General features: G+C 49.2%; 1 protein-coding gene across 3 annotated transcripts; it reads right to left on the bottom strand.

Moving 5' to 3' along the window:
- Window positions 1–2,646: 2,646 nt before the first annotated feature.
- Window positions 2,647–14,439, bottom strand: nr1h3 (nuclear receptor subfamily 1, group H, member 3). Of its 3 annotated transcripts, XM_079736974.1 has the most exons (12): window positions 14,304–14,439; window positions 11,950–12,130; window positions 10,818–10,917; window positions 9,750–9,977; window positions 9,081–9,188; window positions 8,176–8,445; window positions 7,559–7,764; window positions 7,048–7,227; window positions 6,547–6,646; window positions 4,451–4,564; window positions 3,501–3,595; window positions 2,647–3,039 (listed from the first exon to the last, which is right to left on the bottom strand). In XM_079736974.1, exons 3-12 carry the CDS (start codon window positions 10,858–10,860, stop codon window positions 2,893–2,895), a joined length of 1,491 nt encoding a protein of 496 aa, XP_079593100.1. In that variant the 5' UTR covers window positions 10,861–10,917; window positions 11,950–12,130; window positions 14,304–14,439; the 3' UTR covers window positions 2,647–2,892. The 3 variants fall into 3 exon arrangements, with proteins under 3 accessions (XP_079593100.1, XP_079593101.1, XP_079593102.1); XM_079736975.1 differs by lacking the exon at window positions 9,081–9,188; XM_079736976.1 differs by lacking the exon at window positions 10,818–10,917.
- Window positions 14,440–14,790: the final 351 nt, after the last annotated feature.

Raw genomic sequence — 14,790 nt, 5'->3', positions numbered from 1 at the left:
TTATATAGTAGCAAAGTAGGCTAATTTGAAATTTAATTCAAATAAGCTTATTTGTTCATTTGTTTTTGTGCTTAAGATAATGATCAGAGTAACAAATGACCCTGGCAATGAGATAAGAATGAGACGGAATCACAAGTTGGAGAAACAAGTTTTACTGTTAATCTGTCGTTAACTTTCTGGCAGCATTTCCTGGTCAAACTACAGGGGAGACATCATGAAAAACCTGTCCTCTATAAAAATAAACATGTCCCACGATCCCTTTAGCAGAGTCAATTTATAACCATTCTTTAAGTATTAGTTAACCATCTGTAAGACCTTAAGAACAATTCAGTCCTTTACATCAGATCAGAAAATTAACTTATTTTGAAAATTATAAAAACGGAAATGTTTGAAACATGTTAGCACCTCTCATGATATATTCTTTGACCCGCGGTCATATTGCCATTGATCAAATGTGAATTAAAGTCAAATTAAATAACTGAATTATTTCCACATGGAGACACCCTGCACAGCTCGCTGCATTAAAACAATGCATTACGCTATCCTGGTAGTTTCACATGTGTGACTTGGACCTGCTTCTCATTGTCTAGTGAACTGTGTTACGAGGAAGTGATGCCACTGGCAGAGGGGCAGTCTGTACATGGAACCTCGGCGCCCATGACAACCATTATACTGTACCACGCTAAAAACATGTCCGCACTTCCTCCATAGGATGCAGGTGAGAGGCCTTCAATCAAAGCTTCATTAGGAAACCAGTCTTAAGTGGTTGAGGACATTGATTTGTACCTCAGTATAACCGTTATAGGCTTAGCGCAAAACTCGACTCATTTCAACTTATTTAAGTTATAAAAGATGTATGCATTTACCAGATCTCTATATCCTAATACTTTATCTGATCCAATTCCACATCCCTGTGATGATATATCGTCTCTCTTCCAGAAGATAAACAAGCAGAAAGCTGCTTCATCACAACACTAGAAAGAAACCAGAAGCTCTACTGCCAACATTGACCTCATCTATAGAATATTGCTTCCAGGAGAGCCAAACCGGGACCCTGCCTTTAAAGTGTTGGATTGGCTCTGCCTTAGGTTTGTACTATGCAACTTTTTCACTGCAGCTTGGAACAAAAGCATCACTTCAGGGTTGGACAGATGTAATGAGCCTTCACCTTTTAAATAACCAAGTTGGTGATGGTTTTATCAGTATTATACATACTTTCAAATAATATAGCGTTGGCTGCAGTGAAAACCCAGTGCATGATACATACTGAAGTATTAACCACCATCTATCCAAGTATCAACCCATTTCTGTAAGCTATTAGAAGTTGTGCAATGATTAACCCTGCTGTATTCAATCCACCTCAGTCGTTGTCATCATTTATGACAAATCACTCAATGAAGGGACATATTGTTCCGAAGTTCAAGCTCTGCTTGATGCATTAAAGAGCAAAAAGTAAAGAATGATGAATCATGCAGACATGACCCTTTGCACTAAATTAAAACAATGATCTATTCAGCTCATTTTCAGTCCTATAAGCATGTAATCAAAATCTGACATGTATATTTACATAAAACTAATGCTATCAGTATCTGTCAATTGTACAATATATATTTCAAACTAGTTCTGATGTTCAAATGTGATTTAATACCCTAAACCAATGATTTGTTTTTCGGACCAAACTAATTCAATGAAAAGCAGGATCATCTCTGTTGCTCAGATGTGAACCTATTCTACTGTCTGAGGTCACCACCTATCCGTTGGCAGCTGGAATTTTCTATCGACTGTAATGTTAGAGAGCCAAGATCTGCTGAAAGCATTGCCATTAACAACATTATAATTGAGGTAAAGAAGTCCACTATAAAACAACCTTCTACATATATTAATTTGTGCACATCAAAACTAGCCAGCAAGCCTGATCCATAGATATACATCTATATAGATCTATATAGATAGAAGCTGGATTCTGCTCTTTGCAGAGTCAACACCACAGGAAGAGCAGGAGGCTGACAGAAATGCAGCTCTTTGCACTTCAGACCCCGCCCCGGGTTACAGAGCGTCCTACCCTCCGTTCAGACCCCGCCCCGGGTTACAGAGGGTCCTACCCTCCGTTCAGACCCCCCCCCCGGGTTACAGAGGGTCCTACCCTCCGTTCAGACCCCCCCCCCCGGGTTACAGAGGGTCCTACCCTCCGTTCAGACCCCGCCCCGGGTTACAGAGGGTCCTACCCTCCGTTCAGAGACCGCCCTCCCAGGAGGGGGGTCTCTGAATGCAGGAGAGCCCAGAAAGAATGAAGGAAAAATAGCTATATATCATTCTGCACACGTAGAACCAGTCCATGTCAGAAGAACACCACCACGCGTGGAGGCCCCGCCCCCGGACACCAAGTCTATCCCAACGGTTAACGGGCCGCCGAGAGTCTGATGGCTCCGCCCCTCCAGGGCTGGGGAGGGAGGAGCCAGGTGGGGCGGGGGTGGGGCCAGGTGGGGCAGGGAGGAGCCAGGTGGGGCAGGGGTGGGGCCAGGTGTGGAGAGGGAGGAGCCAGGTGTGGAGAGGGGGGAGCCAGGTGTGGAGAGGGGGGAGCCAGGTGTGGAGAGGGAGGAGCCAGGTGGGGCGGGGGTGGGGCCAGGTGGGGCAGGGAGGAGCCAGGTGGGGCAGGGGTGGGGCCAGGTGTGGAGAGGGGGGAGCCAGGTGTGGAGAGGGAGGAGCCAGGTGTGGAGAGGGGGGAGCCAGGTGTGGAGAGGGGGGGGTCCAGGTGTGGAGAGGGAGGAGCCAGGTGTGGAGAGGGGGGAGCCAGGTGTGGAGAGGGAGGAGCCAGGTGTGGAGAGGGGCGGGTCCAGGTGTGGAGAGGGGCGGGTCCAGGTGTGGAGAGGGGCGGGTCCAGGGGGGAGCCGGTCACTCGTGGACGTCCCAGATCTCGGAGAGCAGCGGGGGAAGCTTCTTGTCCTGCAGCCGCAGGGCGAACACCTGCTCCGAGTGCACGGAGCTCAGCGTGCGCAGGCTCACCAGCTTCATCAGCATGCGGGGGAACATCAGGTGGTCCTGGGAGCCAATCAGAGGAGAGGGGGCAGGCTTCATCAGACAAACGCAAACAGACAATCATTATACAAGTGCTGTACAGGTGACATGAAAGATGCAGCCGCAAATAAGATTTGACTGACTCATCGTCTGACTGACTGTGTGACTGACTGTCTGACTGACTGAGTGACTGACTGACCAACTGAGTGTGTGACTGACTGATTCTGTGACTGACTGACTGATTCTGTGACTGACTGACCAACTGAGTGTGTGACTGACTGATTCTGTGACTGACTGTGTGTGTGACAGACTGACTGTGAGTGTGTGTGTTTTACCATCAGTGTCCTCTGAGGACCACCCCCCCAGACAGAGGATCTGACAGTGTGTCTGTGTTCTCTCACTGCGCTGGGAGCAGCTGACCGAGGGGCCACTCTGAGGTCAGGCTGACCGGCTGGGCCGCGGCCAGGGGCCAGAGGCTGACTCACGTTTGGTCTCTTGATGGAGATGTAGGCGCGCAGGGCGTCGACGTAGGGCTGCTGCAGGCGCTCCACCAGATCGTGGTCCTGCACGTTGGGCCGGTCTGGGGAGAACAGGAGGGGGCAGGATCATGATATGAACTCACAGAAGAAGAACGCCTCCCTTCAGCTCAAGGGGAATTAGTGAAGCAGCTCTCTGACCAACGCAGGTTCAATACTTCACGTGCTGTTGGTTGAATACTCCATGTGCTGTTGGTTGAATACTACACGTGCTGTTGGTTGAATACTCCATGTGCTGTTGGTTGAATACTACATGTGTTGTTGGTTGAATACTCCATATGCTGTTGGTTGAATACTCCATGTGCTGTTGGTTGAATACTCCATGTGCTGTTGGTTGAATACTACATGTGCTGTTGGTTACATACTCCATGTGCTGTTGGTTGAATACTACATGTGCTGTTGGTTGAATACTCCATGTGCTGTTGGTTGAATACTCCATGTGCTGTTGGTTGAATACTACATGTGCTGTTGGTGGGGCCACTTGCCCGTGTTCGACCTGATGCTCAATCCCTGACCATCGCTTGGTTTACTTTCAGAAGGAATAATCGCTTTTGGATCCATAACTATCAGGGGGGCGGGAGGGACATATGCAGACCGATTTGTGAGCGATAGGCTAGGCAGAGTACACAGTGCTTTGGCACATTAAGTTAATCTAGAGATAGCAGAAGACTTTTTTTTCCCCATCGACCATCCATTGGTCGAAGAGTCGGTCGCATTTTAGTCTACCATGACTTTCTTTGGTTGCCTACAGCCCTATTTAATTCCTATTTAAAACCTTTTTAATATCTATTTAATACCAATCTAATACCCTTTTTAACCTTGAAACCAGTTGTGCAGCTCTGTTGCAGAACAGTCTATACAGCATTGGCAGTGTGTTAATCTAATTACTGTTCTCCGACCTGCAGAGAAGATGTTGATGGCGATGAGGAGGGCGTACTCGGCCTCGTCCAGGTGGAGGTCGTTCATCCCTTTGGAGAACTCAAAGATGGGGTTGATGAACTCAAACTGCAGCCCTGCAGTGGCCAGATGTCAGCGAGACAAAGAGAGAGAAACATAGTCCATAATCAGACTAATCGACCCGCAGGGCAATCATAACAGGGATGGTTATACTGGGGAAACTATTGATTTAAAGACATAATCTCTGTAATACTATCGTGTACTACTGTTACCAACTCCTTCCCAGTGGAATGATGTTTTATATTTCTATATCTGTCTGTTGCTCAGGGCTGGGTACCTGCTCGGTCTGTAGTCTGTCTCTCTGTCTGTAGTCTGTCTCTCTGTCTGTAGTCTGTCTCTCTGTCTGTAGTCTGTCTCTCTGTCTGTAGTCTGTCTCTCTGTCTGTAGTCTGTCTCTCTGTCTGTTGCTCAGGGCTGGGTACCTGCTCTGTCTGTAGTCTGTCTGTCTCTCTGTCTGTTGTCTGTCTCTCTGTCTGTTGCTCAGGGCTGGGTACCTGCTTTTAGTGTTGTTGTTCGCGAACGAATCAGTTCGAATGAACGAATCTTTAAGACGAACGAACTGAACTGGTTCCTCTCTCTCGTTCGCCTCGTTCGTCTCGTTCGCCTCGTTCGTTCTCAGACTCGACTCCTCCCAGACCCACTAGTCGCTGACTCGCTGACAGTTGGTTCACTCACTGTGTGAGAGGAGGGACCGACTGAGAGACGTCACGACTCACGAGAGCCAGCCAATCGTATGCTGTTCTAGGACTGAGTCTAGGACGCTCTCGTTGAATTTTAGTCAATGAGAGACAGAAATCAACCGGTTTAATGGGGAAAAAACAAATGGGCTTAGTGAGCGTGCTATCTACTATTCACATTGGCCATCTGTTGCATGGACGTATTTAAAGGATGCATTGTACATATTTATAATTCGAAATTCGTCCCAGCCTTTATACCACATTTTTCACAACCTACCAGCTCTCGTTGTGAAGACTAGTCACCGCGCAATTCGCTTCAATAGAAATCGCGACAGTATACTTTCAACATAAAGTGTACATATTTATCATTTGAAATTCGTCCCAGCCTTTATACCAGAAACTCTAGGGTCTATAGTGTAGCGACCCTGGGACATTTAAAGAGTTTGTGTGTTATGTGTTGCATTGTATTTCGTTGACTGTTATGCCAGTTGTTCTCTGTGCATGCATTGGATGTTCTTCTTGTCAATCAGTGTGGGGGGCAAATCATCAGGTCAGCTGGGGGAGGGCCTTGGGAGAACAGGAGGGTGGGGGCTTGCACGTTGAAGGGACCGGGTTGGGGGGTTGCCCGGGTAACCGGTTGTTGTTACTGTGGCTTTTTGCCGTTGGCTACGGGTTTTCAGTGACCTGGTTTGTAACATTAAAGTTCCTTCAAGTACTCATGACTGGACATCGTTATGTCACCGGCGAGGTCATTACAATAGCGTATAACCGCGTTGTCTGATGACAGTTTAATGCTTTTTTCACAATTAACCAGCTCTCGTTTTGAAGGCAGTGTTGATTTTGGCAGCTAGATTTAGTCTTTGGCTGCACAGGGTTCTGTTTATGGGAGCCTAAAACACCCGGGACACCCACCATCTTTGCTAAATCAAGACTATTATTTTGCCAATATGTTAAACATCCAATAATCAACTACACCCCCCATCCCGCTGCGTTTGGTTAAAGTTGTATTGTTGACGAATGAGAATGAGAACGAGGGAGGCGCTGAGTCTGAGCCGTTCATTCCATGATTCGATTCACCGCTACCGGAAACTCGACTGAATGAACGAACAAACGAGGGGCTGAGTCTGACTGACTCAGAGAACCGTGTATGATTCGATTCACCGCTACCGGAAACTCGACTGAACGAACGAACGAACTAGGGGCTGAGTCTGACTGACTCAGAGAACCGTGTATGATTCGATTCACCGCTACCGGAAACTCGACTGAACGAACGAACGAACGAATCGCGAACGACTCCTCTTGGCGAACTGAATGACGCGAACTGATTCGCAAACGGAAACGAATCACTAAATCCAACCCTACCTGCTTTGGCGAAGTCCTCCTTGTTGTAGCTGAAGTCCTTGAGGAAGGTGATGCTCTCGATGGCCGGGTTGTAGCGCCGAGACGTCTCCAGCAGCATGATCTGTGGGCGGGAGGCACAGCTCTCAGTGACAGGTCACCCAGAGACACAAAGCTTTGGTCCATGGGACCTTTGGCGTCCATGTGCCGTCAGAGACGAGGTGGTCGAGAGGCAGACATTAGGTCCTGCAGCCTCACTCCTCAGTAACACCAAGACAGTCTGAGCCTCAACAACATGTCAGCTGGACTGGTTCCCCATTGGGGTTTCACTCATTCATATGTTATTTAGCTTCTGAAAAGGTTTCAAGAATATATCATAGGATGTCATTTTAGTGATAACATTATTGAAATCACTGTTGATCAGCAGTAACTACAGATGAGCAGGTTGAGGTGTAACACATTGGGACCTAAAGCTCAGCTGTACATAGTGCATATAGTACAGTCGGTGGGAGCCATTGGACGGACCTCGATGGTGGAGGTCTTCAGCAGGGCGATCTGGTCCTCTCTGGTCAGCTCCAGGAAGCCGGGGAGCTGCTTGGCAAAGTCCACGATCTCCTGGACCGACATGATGGCCAGCTCTGTGAAGTGGGCGAACCGCTGCTGACGCACCTCCCTGTTCTGAGGGTCCTGGCTGAGGGGCCAGGGCTGCACACACACACACACACACACACACACACACACACACACACACACACACACACACAGACACACACACACGTTAGGTGGACTGTAATCGTGGTGCTGCCGACAGTAACTTTCAGAGCAGGTTGAACGTTGTAATGGTACAGTAGGCCTTCGCCTCATGGCTGCCATGAGCCACTTCATAGAAGCTCATCGTATGAATATGCATTCTATTGAAGTACATCACTTAATCATGTCTACTGGATTCCTCCGAGGTACGGGCGTTCCTAAATAAAAGATAATTCCTACAACAACAATAAATAGGCTCTTATTACGCTCTGAGCCCTGAACTCACGGTGACTTTGGGCCGGTCGATGAAGGACCTCTTGTTGCACTGCTTCTGCATGGCCACCAGCTTGTCGATCATGGCCTGCTGCTCGGGGCCCAGGCTGAGCACCTCGGGGGGCGGCGTGGGCGTGGCCACCGACGAGGTGCGCGCCGAGTCGTCCTCGTGCTGCTTCTTCATCTTCTTCAGCCTGATCTGCTCCTCCGACAGGACGCCTGCAGAGATACGTTACTGTCACCGAGCTGCAGCTCTGCACCATCCGGCTGGACGGGGCCTGAACGATCAGCCACAAGCACCGTCCTAACCTGACTTCAAACCTTAAAACCAGTGGACACTCAAAGCGCTTTACAATACTGCCTCACATTCACCCGTTCATACACACATTCACGCACACCGACGGCGGAGTCAGCCACGCAGGGCGACAGCCAGCTGGTCGGGAGCAGTCAGGGTGAGGGCGTCTCGCCCAGGGACACCTCGACACTCAGCTAGGAGGAACCGGGGACCGAACTAGCGTCCTTCCGGTTACCAGCCAACCCGCTCTACCTCCTGGGCCACACGCCGCCCTGTTCATCTGAACCACAGCCGACAGGATGCGGGCCGATGCCTTCGACTCTCAGGACACTCACACTGCTCCAGCATGCCCGCCTCTCTGCACTTGCGGAGCCGGCACTGCTGGCACTTGCGCCTCATGTACATGTCCATCTGGCAGCGGCCGCTGCTCTTGCAGGCGTACTGCGCGCCCTTGATGACGCTGCGGCGGAAGAAGCCCTTGCAGCCCTCGCAGCTCAGCACGTTGTAGTGGAAGCCCGACGCCTTGTCGCCGCACACGCTGCACACCTCGTTGCCCAGCATCTTGGGGGCGGGTCCCTTCTTCCTCTTCACCGCCGGCTGGCCGTCTGAGGAGGAAGAGGAAGGGGAGGGATGAGTGGGGACTTTGGAGAAGCCAACCAGACGTCTTCACTGTAAATGTGTTAATGGAGAAACTGTCAATACAAGCGTAGAGTGCAGTGATTTGGAATGCACAAATATAGAGTCATGTCTTTAAAAAAGAAAAGGGTTGTTTGACGAAGCAAAGTTAAACCTGAATTTTATCAGAGTGGAACTGCTAAATGGACTAAAACGGGTATAGGGCTGGAATATCATAATGTATCTTGGGATTACTTTTGTTGGCGATTGGGCTGTGCCGACTTTTTTTATAATAATTTTCTGAGCAGCAGTGACCAGCGTCAAGGCAAACTAAATCAAATAACCACCGCCGTCACCACCGCCGACAAGGCAAGTTGACTGCGTCAAACTCCTCCTCCCCCCCCTCCTCGGAATAAGTGCTCTGTGTTCACGCTGAGGGGAGGAGAGAGCTGATCATCCTCACAGTGAGGGAAATGGCTACTTGTTGCTTTACCTTCGTGACGTATTTTAAATCCCCAATTTGAAAACATTCTATCAATATTAGCAGTGAACACATCACATGAAACGGTTGTTAATAATGCTTATTAAAACCTCAAGGTGCAATTTGCTGATTAAAATATATTACCAACTGAGCTGGAATGCCGTTTTTTCTGTCCGAGCAGCTTTAGCGGGGGAAGGGGAGGTTTCTCCAGCTCACCTGAGCGGCGAGGGGAGTTCTCCCCACCTTCGTGACCTTCCAATCAGAACAGGCCTGCTATTAGCCAACATTCAGGCCGAGGTTCTTTACAGAACGGTGGTTTTAAGGATCAGGGCAGTGCAATTCCATTGCTCTGGTGCAATGTGTCGCTTCAGAACGTATACAGTACCTGTGACTTGCAGGACGTAAACCTGTGACATCGTAGACCTTTATTGTATCCAAGTAAAATGTAAGTCGCTTTGGATAAAAGCGTCTGCTAAATGCCCTAAATGTAAGTTGTACTTTGATCAGAAATATTTTGATAACCATTTACGTCAACTTCGATAGGTTAACTCAAGAAAATGGAGGAAAATGTTTGTCTTTTACCATTATGATTAAGGCATATTTAGCCGCTTCTTAATTTTCGAAAACTATGTGCTTCCACTTCACCATGTCTGATTGTTTCAACAATCACCACATTTTCCTGTAGGGTGCGGTCCTGCTACATAATAAACCTTCACACCTGAACTTCTACCTTAGATATTCACGTGCATTATACGTCTGTAAATCACATTGATATGTCATATGAACACGACCTCCATCCCGTCCTCAACACACCTGAGTGGACGGAGCCGTCCCCCGCCGCCGGGTCCAGCTTCATGTCTCCGTGTTCTGCGGGCAGCGGGCTGCTCATCTCCCCCAGCGACGAGCCGTCAAGGGAGGGCAGGTCGTCGGCCCGCGGCGGGCTCCCTAACATGACGCCACGGTGCCCTGCCTCGACGCCACGCTCCTCCACCAAGCAGTGCAGCCGCTGCACAGGGGGAGGGTCAAACACCTGCCTCTCACCTGGTGGGGGGGGGGGGGGAAGAGAGGAGGAGGGGAGGGGAGAGGGGGGAAGAGAGGGGAGAGGAGGAGAGGGGAGGAGAGGAGAGGAGGAGGGGAGAGGAGAGGGGAGAAGAGGAGGGGAGGGGAGGGGAGGAGGGGGGAGGGGAGGGGAGAGGAGAAGAGGAGAGGAGGAGAGGAGGAGGGGAGAGGGGAGGGGAGGAGGGGGGAGGGGAGGGGAGGGGAGGGGAGAGGAGAAGAGTGGGGAGGAGAGGAGAGAGAGAGGAGAGGGGAGGGGAGGAGGGGAGAGGAGGAGAGGGGAGGGGAGGGGGGGAGGGGAGTAGGAGAGGAGAGAAGGGAGGGAGGAGAGAAGGAGAGGGGAGGAGGGGAGAGGGGAGAAGAGGAGAGGAGGAGAGGGGAGGAGAGGGGAGGGGAGGAGGGGAGAGGAGAGGGGAGAAGAGGAGGGGAGGAGGGGAGAGGAGAGGGGAGAAGAGGAGGGGAGGGGAGGAGGGGAGAAGAGGAGGGGAGGGGAGGAGGGGAGAGGGGAGGGGAGGGGAGAGGAGAAGAGTGGGGAGGAGAGGAGAAGAGAGGAGAGGGGAGGGGAGGAGGGGAGAGGAGAGGAGAGATGGGGGAGGAGAGGAGAGAAGGGGAGTAGGAGAGGAGAGAAGGGGGGGAGGAGAGGAGAGGGGAGGAGAAGAGCGGGGAGGAGAGGAGAAGAGAGAAGAGGAGAAGAGAGGAGAGGGGAGGAGAAAAGAGGAGAGGGGAGGAGAGAAGAGTAGGGAGGAGAGGAGAGCCATTAGTCAAACTCCACCACTCCCAGTGGTGGAGAGTTAATGCAAACCAATGTGAGAGAGCTGCTTGTACCATGACCAACATCTGGGATATCAGTCGCAGACAGTGTGGACATCTTCTTCACAGAAGCTTTTCATTACGGAATCAACGTCCAGCTGCACCATAAAGATTTCTATAGATACAGATGAAGATATCAAAATGAATGTAAACATGGCCAGCGAACGATGAAACCCCCTGACCCTAAAGATCACAGGGAGGCGGGGGGGTCCTCTGGAACCAGAACGTCACCGGTGGAGCCGGCGATGAAGTCTAACACATGTTTGGTGACTCATGGGATGGGACGTCTCCATTAAATACATTTCTTCATGGAAGAGACTTTCCCAGTTGGAGGCTGACCAATAAAAACGGGTCACGCTACCGTCTGAGCAGAAAATCGAATGGACGCCGACGCCCCCCCCCCCCCCCCCCCCCCCGGACCCATTTTCTGTATTACAAACGTATAGTACAATATGCACAGCCGAACATTGTGTGCTCTCAGTTCCAAGTCTCCTAAAAAGCAACAGAGGAAATTCACCTCGTTAAAAAGCAGAAATGAAACCGGTCATGTGAATGGGTCGTATAGCACTCTAATTAAGGACTGTTGCATCTTCTGCTAAATCTGATCATTTATTTACACTGTTCTAATGTGTGTGTGGGTTTAGCTTTAGTTGTAATTGTGGTGTGTTTTGGTTGAAATATTATTATAGCATTACGATATTTTTTTTCATGCAAAAATACATTAATTGGCCAAGACAGTAAAAATAAAAAACATTCAAATAGTGAAGTTTCACAAATCTGAGACAATTATTATTATTATTATTAATAATAATTATCATTATATTTTTTATATTTAACCTTTATTTAACCAGGAGAAGTCTCATTGAGATTAAAAAATCTATTTTACAAGAGAGTCCTGGCCAAGACAGATATTATATTAAATTGACAATTATTGATATTATGGTAAATCCTAAATGATTCTGTACCCTGGATAATATTGATGGAGATGGAAGGCACAATCCTTTAGGAGCTCAAACCCCAGTTAGCAGAAAACCAGTAACCACATATTGATCCAGCCCTATCTCCTAATACCCAGAGGGTGTCCCCTCGGACCCCATGGGGTTAAACACTTCCTTTATACATCATACATTATGAACGCCAGCCTTACCTCAGCAGTGAGTGTGTTACAACGGGATCTCCATCTCGTCCTCTTCCTCTGTGTATCTGGGCCGAAGGCGGGAGGACTTCTGGAGGCTGGTGGAGACAGAGCAGATCTCCAGCTCTAGATAGGGCCGCTGATAGTGAGCATCAGAGCAGCAGGGCAGGGTGATGAGCTGGCTGACGCGGCCCTACGAGGAGCGGGGGGGGAAGGAACACAACAGGTTACTGTAGGTCATCTGAACGCCCTGAAATCCCCACAGGGCGCCCCGCTCTTTCCTGTTTTCAGTTACTAGGCAGCCTTGTCTTGGTGAGCAAACAGTGTCCTTCAGACAGAGGAGAGCCCACGGTTCCTCCTCCACAACACGGCGGGCAGATCGGGGGTCCCCGCTCACTCTAGCATGTGCAGCATTACTGTTTCCATGAACGGGTTAGGGCGAGTAATCACAAACTAATGCATAAATCAGACGTGTTGTTGGTCTTCATTACAGAGAAGCAGCTGAGCGTGTTCTAAGTGTGGGCGGTCAGAACCCAGATGGGATGAAGACCTCGTTCAAAGCCTGGGATGGGTTGGATTCAGAGTGCAGCTGTGGATCAAGCACAGATTGCATCACCCTCTTCAGGGCCTTTCCTCCAGTCTGTGACCTCAGGGAGGAGAGGGGAGGAAGCGGCCTTATGTTCTGACCATTAGAACTAGAATCTAACTCATGGAGCTAACTGGGAGAAGAGTTTGGACCACAAATCTTTTTAGTTTGAACCACAAATAAGAAGGCAAAAGTTGCAACTACTGAAATAAACCTGAAGAACTGCTTTGTATCATATTTCAATCGTTATCCAAATATTATTTTACATTGTTTTAGAGCCAGCGCAGCAATAACACGACTCAGAATGTTTTTAGGCATCAGAAGGTCTGACTGTAAGTGACCTAAAGTAACCCTGTCCAGCTGCCTGGGTCCAACGTTCATCTTATCGATATCTGATCACTCATTCACCTCGGGATTATTTTATCACGGGGACAATGATAGTGTCGCAATATTCCAAAAAAAACTTGCAATAACCTTAATAATGTTTTCATCACTTAAAGCAAGACATGTTAATGCATTGAAGCTATTTGACTAAAATCCATAAAGTTCCTGACAGTGTTGTTGTAGTGAAACAAAATGAACTCAAACTGAAGCTCAGAAGGAAGTAGTAAGAATGACTGGTGGGAAGCTCTCAGGATGCTGTCCCTCTGACAAGACAGAAATAATGCAAAGAATGGGTAAAGGAGAATTACAAACTCATTAGTTTCAGGTTCACAAGGCACAGTTTGAGTGTTTAAAACGTGGGAACACGTTCAGCATCAGAGGATTAAACAGAACAACATCCACCATGTCGCAAGGATTCATATGACAGGATGGGTGGGAGACCAATATTCTGCTTATCAACTACTAACAATAACCCTAACCCTATTTAACCCAGGCCTAATATAACTATCTCAATCCCATCTCATCCACCTTCTCTATAAGCCGGAGTCATTTCGGTTATATCTTTGTCAGAGATTTATTAAGGCCAACTTCACTTTAGTTTGACTCTGTTTAGCAATGGAGGAACACTGAGTCCAATGCCTCCAGTCAGACTCAAGACTTAATATAAGTTAATATAAGTTAATACAACACTGACTCCACCGCCTCCAGCGAACCTTCAGCTCTACTATGGAGGAAGGTTCAATCTTAAATTCACCTCACAGCACGTCAGCTACAGATCAGATACTGGTTGTGTTGGCGTTAGTCAAACCAGTTAGAATGAGGCTAACTCCCAGCAGGGGGTCAACAGGTCAGTAGAACCTAAACCAGTAAAGACTGTCAGCCTTCATTCTGGGAGACGTCCTCCTCCCAGTTCAACACTTCACTGGTCGGCCAGCAGCGTTAGCCGAACCCGTTAGCATGTGGCTAACTCCCAGCAGGGGGTCAACAGCTAAACGTGACCAGTAGAGAGTTAAACCAGTACAGACAGTCACTTCATACTGGGAGACGTCCTCCCAGTTCAACCCTCTGATGGTCAACTAGAGATAATAGACTTGTTGTGTTGGCTTTAGCCCGTTAGCATGTGGCTAACTCCCAGCAGGGAGTTAGAGACTAAACCAGAACAGACCCAGTGTGTCAGCTCTCATACTGGGAGGATGTCTCCCAGTTCATCCCCTCGATTGTCTTACTGGTAGACCAGTAGCGTTAGCCGAAGTGTTTTAGGTCTCCGCGGATCGGACTTCATACTGACGGCTCCTCACGTCACTAACTACACAACTAACAACACAACTAACTACACAACTAACCACACACCTCACCACACCACCGACCCGTCCTGGATCTCCCTCCCTTCACTCACCTTGAGGGGGGGGGTCTGGAGCCACTCCACCAAACACCGACCGAGGGGGGCTTTAGGAGGTTCGTAGGTCGGTTCGTCTGCGGGCGCTGAGTCCAGCGGAGCTACATGCTAACAGCTAATGGCTAATAGCTAGCTGCTAGCTCTGTCACGTGACCGCAGGGAGGCGGAGCTACATGCTTACCGCTAGCGGCTAGCTGCTAGCAGGGTTGCCAGATTGGGCGGGAACACTGGCCGCTAGCTCGGTCACGTGACTGCAGGAAGCCGGACGTACAAAACAAGACGCAGAACTGCTAAAACTAATACTTATAAACTCAACTTTAAGGCTCTTTCTTGGCTTGATAATCACACTGAGTGGGTTCGTCCGTGTTCAGAGATATACATGAAGCTGCCGTTTATTGTGTATCGTGTACTATTGTGAGTCCCTCCCGGCAGGTGTACAGGGGACAGGTGTGGTGCCAAGTGGTGTGTCAGCAGCAGCACCCCGGGC

Source organism: Pollachius pollachius, assembly GCF_949987615.1.
Source record: "Pollachius pollachius genome assembly, chromosome: 5".
Lineage (NCBI taxonomy): Eukaryota > Metazoa > Chordata > Actinopteri > Gadiformes > Gadidae > Pollachius > Pollachius pollachius.
Note: the sequence above shows the minus strand (reverse complement) of the source record. Positions and strands in the feature narration are given on the sequence as shown.